The sequence below is a fragment of the Malus sylvestris genome, chromosome 6, assembly GCF_916048215.2.
Source record: "Malus sylvestris chromosome 6, drMalSylv7.2, whole genome shotgun sequence".
NCBI lineage: Eukaryota > Viridiplantae > Streptophyta > Magnoliopsida > Rosales > Rosaceae > Malus > Malus sylvestris.
The window spans coordinates 33,242,701-33,256,440 of NC_062265.1; the positions used below are offsets into that span (position 1 = coordinate 33,242,701).

A 13,740-nucleotide genomic window follows, 5' to 3' on the forward strand; every position below is an offset into this window, starting at 1 on the left:
CCTCCTGTTTAGATGCACTTCTTATCCTCTTCTATTTTGTACGGTTATCAAGTCATATCAATATTTTATATTAATTTTTTTTATAAAGATAATAAGATAAAAAGCAATAAGAATATAAAATGTTGATGTGGCTTAACCGTGATCGTACAAATAGAAAGATATAGAAAAGACACCCAAACAGGAGAGCAGACAATCTGCCTCCTTGAAAAATCACTAGAATTTCTCTCTCTTCTATTAAGATTTGTGATTGAAGAGACAAAGGAAGCTGGTTTCATGCGTGGAGTGGGTTGGAAAAACACCAAATCCATGTTTGAAATGTCATACACTTTATAGATTTCTTGTCAGCATTAAACCTTTAGCTGTTGAACTAATTTAATCACGGACCATGTCTTCTGTTCGTCACCAAAACTTCTATACATATTGGCAATTGGGGTCCCAAGCAAGCAATTGCTAGATGCTTTTTCCCGCACAATGTGCAAAAGACTTAGCTGTCCAGATCTGTGCCAATGCTTGGAGATTACTCTTTGGATGACGTTGGATTGACACAACAATGATGGACATGTCATTCGTGATGGATGGAAATCACACCCTTGTGCAATAGAGTTTTCCATCTCCGAAATTCTTCCATGCTTCAGTGTATTGGACATGGATCATCTCCAGATTCATTGGTCCTAATCCATCAAGTCACATCATTTAGTTTATTGAAATTTAATCAAACGGTCAAAATTATTTTAACTTTTAAAATGAGTCCCTGTTTGTAGCTGTTGGATTAAATTTCAATGGCTCGGATGATGTAACTTGGTGGATTAGGACCAATGAATCCGGAGAGGATCCATGTCTTATAAACTAATATTTTTTTTTGTTATAACTTAATCATTAGATTCTTAACCAAAGATTTAAGAATTAAGTAGTTAAAACCCCTCAACCTTTTAGTATCATTCTAATTGTTCTCAATATTTTTAAACATTCCAAATAAGTATCCAACCATTGAAATGTCACATCTGTTAAATCCCAATTAATTTTTCCCTTAAATGTACAAGTGAAAAAATGAGTCCCACTTTTTAGCTTACTTGGACACTAAAATAATAATAAAAATAACTTTAAAAAAGACAGGAAGATGAAAAAATAAAAAATAAATAAACAAATTCACAAATAAAATGGAAATAAACAAAAATGAAGATTGGAGAACATCAAGCCCTATCACCTCCAAGCTCAACCTACGACCATTGGAAACCTCGTCCCAAACTTTATATTCAAAACCCAACAACTAGTTCAGCTTCTAGTTTTTCTTTGTGGTTAGTGAAGATGGTAGTAACCGCAACATGACAGTCCATACCATTTCGGCAACCTCCATGACCTTTTTCTCAATGCTGGCAGCTTGAGTTGTAGGGTGAATTAGGTGGTTGAGTGTTGAGTTTGGCGATGATAGCTTGATGGAGGTGTTGGTGACTGTTAGTGAAGGTCATGCTTCCATGACCCTCTATTGGTCTTGGAGATAAATTAACTAACAAATTTAATAGGTTGAATACTTGTTTGAAATGCTTTAAAAAGTTAGGATCAATTTAAAATGACATTAAAAGGTTAGGAAGTTTTCGGTACTTAATCCAAGATTAAACGAACAAAACCGTAGTGTACAAGATGCTGGGAACATCTTTCTCAATCAATATGATTTTCATTCAAGTTTCGTCCAAAGTTGCATCTGATGCTCACAATGGAAGAAAAAATGTCCTAGCGTGCGTCCAGGTGCAACTTTTGGACAGAGAAGTGAACAAAGCGTGGTGGAAAATTTTACAGTTTAAGTAAACAGGACCGAAAACGTTAACGTAAGAAAGGAGGGAAAAATCCAACGAAATCATGGATCGAAAAATTTACAGCACCAAAGAAAAAGCTACACTAGCAAATTTATATACAGATGGCTTTCAATGCGCTCCGTTCGAAAAATGAATGTCTCAAAACCAAGGCAGGATGATACTTACCAGGCTTCTACAAAATTTGCTGTGTCGGATGTCAAATAACCAGTTTTATGGTCACGGGAAAATTGAATTGCCTGTACAAGTATCTACAAACCAACATGTATACATCTCTTTGTCAAAAAATAAAACCTGTCTTTAGTTCGGTGTTGAGCAGTCGGTATATGATGTCTCCCCCTTGATCACCCGGGTGTTGTAAGATCCGCAGTTCCCGCACTTGTGATATAGCCAGTGAAACCGTGAGGTACCCTTTCGATCACAGTCGTTACATAGAATGTCCTGGTTGGAAAATTAACTTGTCAGATGGTTCCTTTACTATTACGCCTCTAAATTTCAACAAAATAATGCATCTATCACGAGTGAAGATGTGCTGTCTTTAAGGAAATGAAAAGTAACAGAACAAATAATATCGTCAAATTAAACACGTGAAGACCAAGTCGCAAGTTTGAATGAGACGGAACTATCATAACGTAGAACCTTGTAATCTTCTTTGAGATAGGAGACCTACTAATTCAGCATGTCAAGATGACTAAATTCGAGAACATGAATATAATAAAATGAGTAGAAGCAATGTACCTGACAACGGTTCCTGTATTCCTCTGGAAGCTGCTCGGCAGCCAATAATGCGTCAAGCATGCCAAAGTAAACCTGAGTAGGTATAGAGATTAAGAAAGATCTCACAGTTGGGTTTCATAAAGGATCTCAAGAGATAATGACAAAGCTTCTCCAGTAACGAAAAAAGAAGAAGAAAAAAGTTAAAAACAAACGAGAAATCCTCTTACTGCCATATCTCCCAAAGATTTGCTGCAAATTGGACAAGTATAGTGACTGGAAGTGTATGCCTAATAGAAAACGACACGGTAGTTTAGTTTTACTTTCTTTTAAAAAGAAAGGAGAAAAGCACATGGCAAATGGATTAAAAAGAAGCTTTATAAAAACAGAGACCTGAAAGCAAGCAGAATGCATGTAGTGGCCACAAGGCAGAGCTCGAACCGTTGCACTTGATGTGAATAAGAAATCACAGCAGATGGGGCAATTTGTTTCTAAACTCTTCTCCAGGCACTTGTGGTTCACTAACTTTATCCCCAGGCAACAATTGCATGTCATGCAATGAAAGAAGTCAATGCCAAGACCCTTTCCAAGTCGGCATAAATTGCAAAATGGGCAATGATACACAGTCCTGAAATTGTAAAAGGAAGATGTAATTTACACATAAGAATTCACTAATTATCAGAATTAAAATATGTACAAAATTGAAATTTCAATTAAGAACTCATATACCTTTCATCGTCAAAAAATTTACATATATTGCAGTAGTACTTTGCCATGGAGAGTTCATTGCATGAAGGTGTAGTGCATATTGGCCCAACAGGCTGAACGGTCAGGCAGCGCATGCACATCATTTCAGATGTTGCTTTCCTGCAATGGTTAAGAGAAAGTCAGAGGTATTACCCCAAAAAGAAGAATAAGAATAAAGTTAATGTGCAGTAACTTGAAATATAAGTGTTGATAATTGAAAAGTACCTATCCATTGAATGATCGCTCACATTGTCATGGCAAAATCTACACGTAAATAACTTGCCACAGCAAGCAGCTCGGAGTTTACAGTTTCTTTTATAGTGTTCACACCCAAACTCTTTTTTCTCAGCATCTCGATACATTGGTGAGTGTCCAACCATGTCTTCACCATTAGATGATTCTCCAGCTATTTCTTGAGGTAACTTCTGCTGAGTAGCTATCCAGCGGCTGAAATAAACGAGTCAATCATTATTTAGGAATTTTGGCCAATAGGGTTATGTTTTTTAGACGTCATGATCTAGTTTTTGTGTCAGAATAAGATAGTGTAGTAATCTGAGAAATTCTAGAAGGTTAGTATAGAACTAACCTAGTCATAAGATTCTGCACAAGATATGCCTTTCTCCTTGGATCAAGAGTCGCATCACGATAAACCTTTCTGATCTCTGACTCAAGTTCATTTTGATTCATACGGAAAATATCCTTCCAACCAGGTTTGAACATCTGATCAGTCTGATCCAAGCTTTCTTGAAATTCAACCCCTAAAACAAAATAAAAGTTAAGATAAGCTAAATTAATCCAGTTAAGAGGCAGCTTTTTAGACATTAAATTCACTGAAGCTCAGAATTATAATTGGGGTCCAGCTGGTACTTGTGTTCCCAAAATCAAGTTGGTTATTCAAAAATTAACTTGATGGTACTAAAAAGTCTAATATTTCCCATTAGGAGTCAGGACAAAGGCATAGCCCTCATTCGACATGGTGGATTGACTGCCTTAACTGTGTTTATCTTCGACAAAAACACCCAGATCGTGATACAAACCTTTTTGAGGAGTGCTACTTTCCGATGTTTCAGTCTGTGAAGTTAATTCTGAAATTCCTTTCCAGCATTCATTAAGCCACTCATTGAACATTGTATTTTTAGTTGCTTGCTTCCACGTATCCATCATTTTGTTCTGTTCATCCTGAGTAAGTGCAGAAGTCACCCATGGTAACATTGATTGGAGCACCTCAGCACCCGTGGTCCCAATAATGCGGCCAACTATTTTGTCTTGCTCCTCCACAGTGAAGTGTCTGCCGAATAATGGCCACAGCTCCAGTTCTTCCCTGAAAATATGCTGATCTAGTGTAACCTTGATTGATTTGCACATTCCTTGAAGCTTCGTAGCTAGCTTGTCATACTTTTTAGAGTAGTTACCATTAGCAGCAGAAAAGCCAATGCTACTTCCAGCTGAATCCTCGTCCATGTGATCCTTTTGCAAGCTTTTATGAAGGTGAGAAAGCTCCGACAGAACACATGAGATATCTTCAAATAATTTCTCCTCCTGTTTATGGTCCAGTGTGTATGAGTGACTCACATTATGAAGCGCCTCTTTGGATTCCAGTGCAGGAAACACTATATCATCCTCCGCATTACTATGCGCTCTGTATAATCCCCACAGTAAACGAAACCTTCCTATGAACTGCCGAAGAGTGGTTTCATCACAATAACTAAGCTTTCCAGATTCACTATCTAAATACTCCAAATCTTTGCGTATGGCTTTATGAAATTTAAAAATAGTATCAATAGGGCGTTCCCCACAGCCAATATCAGAAGAAGAATGATCCATTTCCCAGACAAAAAGACTGGAATTCAGTGATGGGGCACCAGAGCTGAAAGATAAGGATCGCAAAGACTTGGCCCCAAAAAGAGAACTCGGCCCAAGATTATTGCTGTTCACTCCTAAACCTGGGACACGGCAGGACTGGTCACTACCATTGTGTTTGCATGACATAGAAACATTTCGTTTGGCTGGCCTCTTCACATTATTTGCTTGAGCTGGTGTCAGGCTGTCTCTAGCAGACGATGCGGAAGAACACGCACATGCTGAACGAACAAAACCTTCTTCAATATCAGTGAAGCTTTTAACAGGACAGCAACCAATTGCACTTGACGACAAGCATGAACCCTGACTACGAGCCTTGCATGCCCATCCCGAAAAGAGTGTTACTAAAGCAGAATCAGGCACTGGAGCTGAATCATAAACTAGATGTCAGAATAGAAAATGACTAGTAAACTTTTTTATTAATATTTTTCAATTAAAAGGTGAACATAAACAATAAATACAGAACCTGCTAACTGCATGTTTTTGAGAAAATTCTTTGTTTCATCTTCAGTCAACGTTCCAACCAGCCAAGGTAAAACACGCTCAATCAGTCTTAAGGGCATCATACACAAAGATTGATACAAAAGTTCACGCTGCCTTTTGAAGCTGAAGTGCTCTCGAGCAAGTGGAAGAACCTAGATATGCAGGGAATGGAGCAATTACCGTTAGGAATTAGATGGGATATTAATTCTGTAGTTCTAGTATCTATTATCTAATAATTATCGAACATGCCGTGCTACCAATTTATTATCATTTAAATATAATTTCTATGAGGTAATCAACCTTCCACACAACTTATAAAAGCACCAAAAAAATCCAGAAGAATTATTGTAGCAATAAAGAAACTTTACCTGAACTTCTTCATTGCTAAAGTGCCTCTGGATAGTTTCCATTATTTGATCAGCATGAGAACATAACTTTGCATAAAAATCAGCGGAAGTAGAGATGGCTCCTGCACTTTGAATATTTTCAATCAAACACCTGAATTCGTTGAATTGACTTTCTTCTTCAGCATGCTCTTGGAAAAAGGAAATTTTTCCATCAACTGCTGGAAATATGACCTTGTCCTCAGCAATACTGAAATCAGCAAATAAGTGATGTTAAAATAAAAAGGAGAGAAATTAAGATATATAATCACAAGTGCAGGTGAGGAATTCATTAGGAGCAGACTCTAAATGATACATCAAGTGACAGAAACAATTCAAAGAGTAGAGAACAGGGAAAAACTGGAATTATTAAAAATTTAATACCAAAATTGAATCATACCCTATGACATATTAGCTTTAACATGTTGCAGTACCAATTCATGCAAGCATAGTAGAAACTTTTTACTAACCACACATCATTCAAAATGGAAGAAAAACTAAAATCCAGCAGAAGTTAAATGAGTTGACTTTCCATCAGATACATGATAGATATGTAGACATACCTGTGAAAGATGCAAACTTCAGCGATAAATTGCAACCTCTCATTGAAAGCTGATATATTAGTAAAATCTCCATAACATTGTATCTTCCTAGCCTCCTCAGCTATCTCATTTAACTCCCTTTTAATGGCATTATGCCAAAGAAGTATTTCATTTATTGGGTGCCCTGCAATGTTATCAGAAACATCAGTACTTGATTCTAAGTACTTCCTTTTCCCAGTCCTGCACTCGCATGCAGAATTTTCCTTCTCCATATGTTGACTTGATGTGCTAGCACCAGAATCCACACAACATTGGAACTGAGGGGCATCTAGACAACTTCCGAACATGTCAACACTGTTTCTACCTCCCATCCAGGTGAAAATGACCTTCAAGTAACAAAGAGCTGTCAGTTATGTGCATTTGGAGAGCAATACTAGAAAAAAACTGAATTCTTTGACCAACTCTGAACATTACTTGTTGAAGAAGCTTTTCCTCTGGAACAATCTTCCTTAAGCATTTTTGCAAATCCTGATGTTCATCAGGTGAAACAGATGATGAAAGCCATGGAAGGAACTCGGCCATCATATTCACAGGAATGCTGCACAGAAACTGCCAGACCAGAGCTGCCTGCTCTTCAACTGAAAATTTCTCAATGAGTAAGGGAAGGACCTGCCAAAAATAAAACTGAAAATAAGTTCCGATCTCACTGTCTAAGTTCAGCATAAAAGAACATTTCTGGAATATGAATAAAGACCTCCAAGGAGGTCCCTTGGTTGACAAACGGAAGTTCCCTAAGAAGCATAAGTCATCACCTCTTCCAGTTCGTATGGACAGCTATTGTGGTGCTCACACTATATGAAGAAAGATCTCCCAGGGGGTCCCTTAGTTTACCGTAGTTCCTCCATTCCCTTCCTACTGCGGATGCGTGGGGTTTCCTTGTCGTTGATGTGTGTGTGTGTGTGTGTGTGTGTTTGTATGTGTGTGTGTGTGTGTGTGTGTGTGTGAGAGAGAGAGAGAGAGAGAGAGAGAGAGAGAGATGAGTCAATTATGTGTACACACTAACAGAGACAACTTGATGCACATAGAAAGGGGATTTTGTGTGGAATACATGTGCTTGCTACCAATCAGACAGTTTTGTAGCTCCTAATTGAAAACATTCCAGGGCAGAAACTCAACTAACAGTATATTAGTGGTTGAACTTTGTCGGGAAACTTTGTGTTCAGTAACTATGGTGATCATCAGATTTTCTTACTTGTCATAGCTCCTAATAGACCAAAATTGCAAAGTTGGATTTGCATGGCCAGTACATTTAGTTAAGGAATTTCATGAGGAAAAATAAGTAAAAGTGATGATCATTAATGGTTATTATACTTTCCATAGAACACCACCAGGAGCTTATCACAAACTGACATAGTATAACCACATATGCAGCCACGTCATAGTATTACCACTAGAAAATATTATACGAATACCAACTATTTTAGAAACTCTCTTTCCATTTTTTTCATCCATAAAAAGCAATTACAAATAACACGTAAATGATTAGGAATAACACGTTGGCCCAACTGATGGTATATAAAAAAAAAGAGTAAAGATTCAAACTTCAAAAAAAGAATCAGCACCTGTTCCTCCTCCTTTGCCAGGTGTTGGCTAACTGATGTTTGTAGAGCTCCTGTACAAGACGCTAGCTCTCTTGGGAAATTTTCATCATTTTTCGCATTTGAACTTAGCAGCTCAAATAGATGATCAAAAAGATTTGTTTCGCCCTTATGCTCAAGCGAGTATGTTTGTGCTACATTCTTCACGCGTATATCAAGAGCTGGAAAGATTACCTGAATTTCTAAAAACAATCACTTGATTTGGAAAGATACAAAGAAGCTTGCGACTTTTTATTAATTTTTTGTTCTGATGGCACTACAAGTGTTCGAAACCATAAATAGAAGAGAAGATGCAGCGGAAAACAAAATGTCCGTGTGACATTGCATGGCCGGGCTGATAGAAAACTTAAACAAGAAAGAAAATTTTGAAAAACAGAATACAGTTCAAGTTCAGCCATTAAATATTAACTCTACTTTGATGATGCAAAACGAAACACCATCCCAGTTCGGAAATTGAACAAAGCTATATCAACAAAGGATCATGATATCTTAAAATGTTAGAAATAAAATTGCAATCTTTACCAACACACATGTAATTGCAGCAAAACCTTCACTAATATCAAAGATTATACACAAGAAACCAAGACATACAGCTATAATTCAGAAATCAACACTTTATCAAAATTCAGAATAAACTAATTTCTTCGAACAAATTGAAATTCCTGAATGCGATTTCAAAACTCAACGAAAACCGAATCCAACAAATAGAGAGAAAAATCATTGACCTCGTCTTCGGCATTGGAGTGGTGCTTGTAAATCGATCTCAAAAAATGGTAGCGCTCGAGCAGCGGCCGTATATCGGTTCTCTTTCCGGTGGCGAAGGCCATGGCCAGTCGGTGGAGCGCATCGAGCTCCTTCCGAATTGCCTTGTGAAAGAACAGGAAAATCAGAATCGGCCTCCTTGTCGGCTCCTCCGTGCTCGCCAAGCAGCCATTGACCGATGACGATTCCACCTTGTTGACGGAATTCGACAGAACCACCAGTCCTCCGCCTCCATCCGTTAACGGCGCCGCCATCCCCGTCTTCCAGGAAATCGGAGAATTCTCTCTCTCTCTCTCTCTCTCTCTCGCTTTATCCTTCTCTTTCTCTCTCTAGCTGGGCGCTTGCTCTGATAACTGAACTTTCTCTCTCTACAGTATTTTTATCCGAATTTAATTTTTGTCGGTTATTTCGTTCGACGGAGAAGGAGTAGGTCGATAAAGATGGGGAATGAGGAAGAGGAGTTTTTATAGTCCGCACGGCGCCACGTGGCGCGGACGTTCGCCACTGTGGGCGGTGATGTCATTAACGGCTAGTCACGTGAGGCACTTGTTCATGTATGGTAAGGAAATTACCAAAGAATTGTTTTTTCATACAGAAAATATTTGTTTCTTTTCTCTCAATTAATCCAATTTTTGAAACAAAATTGGTGATTTTTTTCCTTATTTTCTTATTTCGAACCATTTATAATTAAATAAAAACAAAAAATATCTAATGCCAGCTTCTGTCAGGTTTTTCAAAGAGGGATTCGATCATAACTGACGACATTCTGACTTCAATAAAGAAGAATTGAAGCATGACCATAAAGGAAAACCACGGAAAAGAGCCACAGTAGTTCAAATTCAATTAGCTTGACGTATGCGTGCTTGAATTCTATAGAGATACGTATGTGATCAGTAGCTGAGCCAGACTTTGTATTTTTAAAAGTTAATTAATAGCTAAAAGGTTAGCGAAGGTTATCTCTATAAGTTTTATATAGCCTAAAATTGTTTATGGAACTTGGGGGCTGTAAATAATACAACCACTTCCGATCTGTATATAACTACGTAAATTTGGTATAGAGGCATTCAATCTTAACTTTGTTGATTAGAGTTAAAACTCAATTTGTTTTGGCTCATACCTAAAAGAGTGCTTAATAGTATTTGGTAATTTAAGAGCCTTACCAACTTGATCAATTATTTGAACATCAAACTATACATATGCATTATTATACGTTGAAAGCAGACTAATTTAATCCTTGTGGTGTAAGAAAATGAAATCAAATAATTAAGTGAGTCGTTTTCGAGATGGTTGGAGATTTAAAGACTAGAAAGGGAAGGGCGTTTAAGGTTGAAGCCTTGAAGGCACACAGGGTGCTCGTGCCAATTGTGCTGTGGTTTGACTAGGCTCGTGCCAGCCCACGCCCCCACAAGTTACACCTCAGTTTTGTCGAGTTTTTGAGTCGTTTGCAATTTCTTTCAGAACTGCATACTCTGTTTTTATTAAATTTTTTCTATTTTAATATCGCGTTGTTGTATGATTGTATCTTTATTTGCTTAAGCATAAAATAAAATATTTTTAAGGTTAGACTTAGGAAATGGATCACTTGGGGAGATTATTGTTTGAGGGTTCGGTGTATGGTGAAATTTCTATAAATGAATAATGTTAGAAATTTAGAACTAACAAAAATTATTAATTAAAGAAGTTATTATTATATCGATAAATGAATAATTTATTAATTTATCGATAATTCAGATTTTTTTTATTTTTATTTTTGTGATTAAGAATCAATGCATGTATATAATAAAAAACAAAACAAAAAATCATGTATCTTATTGAGAAAACAAAGATGAGTAGAGGGTTTAGGGCTTTAAAAAAACGTAGGAAAACTAATGAAAAGTCTAAAAAAACTTTTAGTTTTAATGAAAAAGATCGTTAAAAGTGAACCGTATCAGGAGTGTTTCGTTAAAACTCTCTTAAAACTTTTAAGATAATTTAAGAACAAGAAGATAAAGTGTTTTAAAAATAAATCCCCTACAAGATAAAGTGTTTCAAGATGTTTTATGTACAAGAATCTAAACTCTATATATACACGTAATCTCTTTAGACTCCACAGCATATCATGTTTCTCTATGAGGTCTTGCATTGACTGGATAAGAAAGTGAACACAGAAAATTCCTGAAACGAAAGAGACAAGAACAACGTGCACAAACAAATATTATGTATTTGATGATTTTGGGTTACAATCTCTCTCAAATTTGATCATCTGATTCGATCTCCGTAAGGTGTTGATTTGTGGATGTGTGATTGATCCAAAGGGCCGTTGGGGCTTGATCTAAGAATGAACGTTCTTCAAGGGCCGTGGACTTGATCTTGAAGGTGGATTTGAGTGGATCTTCAAAGGGGCTTTTGGGCTTGATCTTTGAAGAACAGTGACGAACGGATCTCCAAGGGCTTTTGGGCTTGATCTTGAAGAACAGTGATGAACGGAACTTCAAGGGCTTTTGGGCTTGATCTTGAAGAACGGTTGGATGTGTGGATTTGTCGACGTTGTTGATCCAAAGGGCCGTTGGGGCTTGATCTTGGATGAACGGATGATGAACGATGGTGCTTTCTTCAAGGGCCGTCGGGGCTTGATCTTGAATTGGTGGATGGTTTATCCAAGGGCCGTCGGGGCTTGATCTTGGAAGAAAGATGAACGAAGAACGAAGAACACTTTCTTCAAGGACCGTCGGGGCTTGATCTTGAATTAGTGGATGATTGTTGATCCAAAGGGCCGTTGGGGCTTGATCTTTGGATGAACGATGAACGAAGAACGCTTTCTTGATTCTTCGGGAACCTGGATGCTTGAGAGCTTCGAAGTTTCAGAGCTTCAGAGCTTCAAGAGTTTTGCCTAATGATTTTGGTTCCCCAAATGAATGAAATGGGCTTGTATTTATAGAAATTTTCAAGACCTAATTTTGAATATAATATTCCAGATGAAATAAGTCGTTTCTGCCAGGTGTTGACACGTGTCCTATTTGATGACTTTTTCAACTCATTTCAATTTTCGTTGAGTCACACGCTACGTATAAAATTTATGTAATACATGAGCGTTGAAACTTTGATTTATCGGTCAACATTTATTTACCGAAATTTTGATGTCTACAAATGCCCCCACTTCAAGTCGCGTCGTGTACATGTGCTTGTCGCGTGTAGGAGATGCGTTTTGAAGTCCCTTACTGTAGACGTCGATCCAAGGGCCGTCGAGGCTTGATCTTGAATTGGGCTGGAGATTTCTTCAAGGGCCGTTGAGGCTTGATCTTGAATTCGGCTTGAGATTTCTTCAAGGGCCGTTGAGGCTTGATCTTGAACTTTGTTTGAAATTTCTTTAAGGGTCGTCGAGGCTTGATCTTGAAGGTTGAAATTGGACCACAAGGAGCTTCATGTGGTAGATGATCTTTGGCTTTGGTAGTGGATGAATCGGCACGTATTTTGTTGCGCTTGTTGACTTTCCACAGCTTTGATCTTGAACTGGGTTGGAGGATTTTCTGAATTCCTCCAATTGTTGATTTTCCACAGCTTATTCTTGAACTAGGTTTTGATTTTGAAGGTTGAAATTGGACCACAAGGAGCTTCATGTGGTAGATGATCTTTGGCTTTGGTAGTGGATGAATCGGCACGTATTTTGTTGCGCTTGTTGACTTTCCACAGCTTTGATCTTGAACTGGGTTGGAGGATTTTCTGGATTGATCCAATTGTTGATTTTCCACAGCTTATTCTTGAACTAGGTTTTGATTCAAGGGTGGTAGACACTTAATCTTGAATCGGACTTGTGATTTCCTCAAGGGCCGTCGAGGCTTGATCTTGAATTTGGCTGGAAACTTCTTCAAGGGCCGTTGAGGCTTGATTCTTGAAGGTTGACTCGAACACATGGCAAGCAGGCACGAGGTGAAGGTGACGACTTGTTGCTTTGTTCAATCTTTCTGAGCAGTTTGGTCAACGGTATGATCTTCAAGATTGATGGGCTCTTCTTCCAGTTGGTGACTTGATCTTTTAAGGATTTGATTCAAGGGTGGTGAATCAACACGTGCAGCCTGCAACGCCTAGTAAGTCGACCCAAGAATTTGAGGGTCAAAACGAGTTCACCGTCCAGAGTTATTGCAACTTTGATGATATGAGATACTTTTGATTTTGAAGAAGTAGCGGATGAATCGGCACGTGCTTTGTGCTTGTCTTCACATGCTTCAATGTATCATTTCCCTTGCCTTATCTATTCTTCTGGCAGAATGTGGCATATGCTCGAGTTCCTCAGTTCGGACTCCTTCTGCTGAGTTGACTGTGCAGGCTGCATTCTTCTCTGCTTGTTTCTTCAGGCAGATGTGGCAGCTTCTCGAGTTCTTCAGCTCGAACTCCTTCTGCTGAGTTGACTGTGCAGACCGCATTCTTCTCTGCTTGTTCCTTCTGCACATTGTCTCCACATGCTGCAAGGTATCATTTTCACTTGCCTTATCTATTCTTCAGGCAGATGTGGTAGCTTCTTTGGAAGTACAGCAGCAATGGGAGACGAGTACTCGAGAGCAGTGCTAGGTAGGCAATCAGGGAAGGGTTCCAAGCAGTCGGTTCCTTACCCGAGTTTGAGTGGAAGTTCCGGCATATTGTTTTCTTTATCCTTGTCTTTGTAGGTAGGAACAAGGACAAAGGAAAGGACAGGGAGAACGCATGATATGAGATACTCTTGCTTTCTACCCTGGTGATATGAGATACTTTTGCTTTGGAGTCATTGGCTTGCAGAGGTACCCCAAGGAATAAGGAACACTGAGTGACC

The 13,740-nt window shown here is 38.3% G+C and overlaps 1 protein-coding gene across 2 annotated transcripts; it reads right to left on the bottom strand.

Moving 5' to 3' along the window:
* Positions 1–1,901: 1,901 nt before the first annotated feature.
* Positions 1,902–9,388, bottom strand: LOC126626804 (zinc finger protein BRUTUS-like). Of its 2 annotated transcripts, XM_050296199.1 has the most exons (14): positions 8,921–9,388; positions 8,160–8,369; positions 7,012–7,206; positions 6,559–6,923; positions 5,981–6,206; positions 5,596–5,764; positions 4,307–5,497; positions 3,856–4,027; positions 3,495–3,716; positions 3,252–3,389; positions 2,916–3,150; positions 2,753–2,812; positions 2,547–2,618; positions 1,902–2,249 (listed from the first exon to the last, which is right to left on the bottom strand). In XM_050296199.1, the coding sequence occupies exons 1-14, from the start codon at positions 9,209–9,211 to the stop codon at positions 2,109–2,111; spliced, it is 3,687 nt and encodes a 1,228-aa protein (XP_050152156.1). In that variant the 5' UTR covers positions 9,212–9,388; the 3' UTR covers positions 1,902–2,108. The 2 variants fall into 2 exon arrangements, with proteins under 2 accessions (XP_050152156.1, XP_050152157.1); XM_050296200.1 differs by lacking the exon at positions 8,921–9,388 and having other exon boundaries at positions 7,350–8,356.
* Between the last annotated feature and the right edge of the window lie 4,352 nt (positions 9,389–13,740).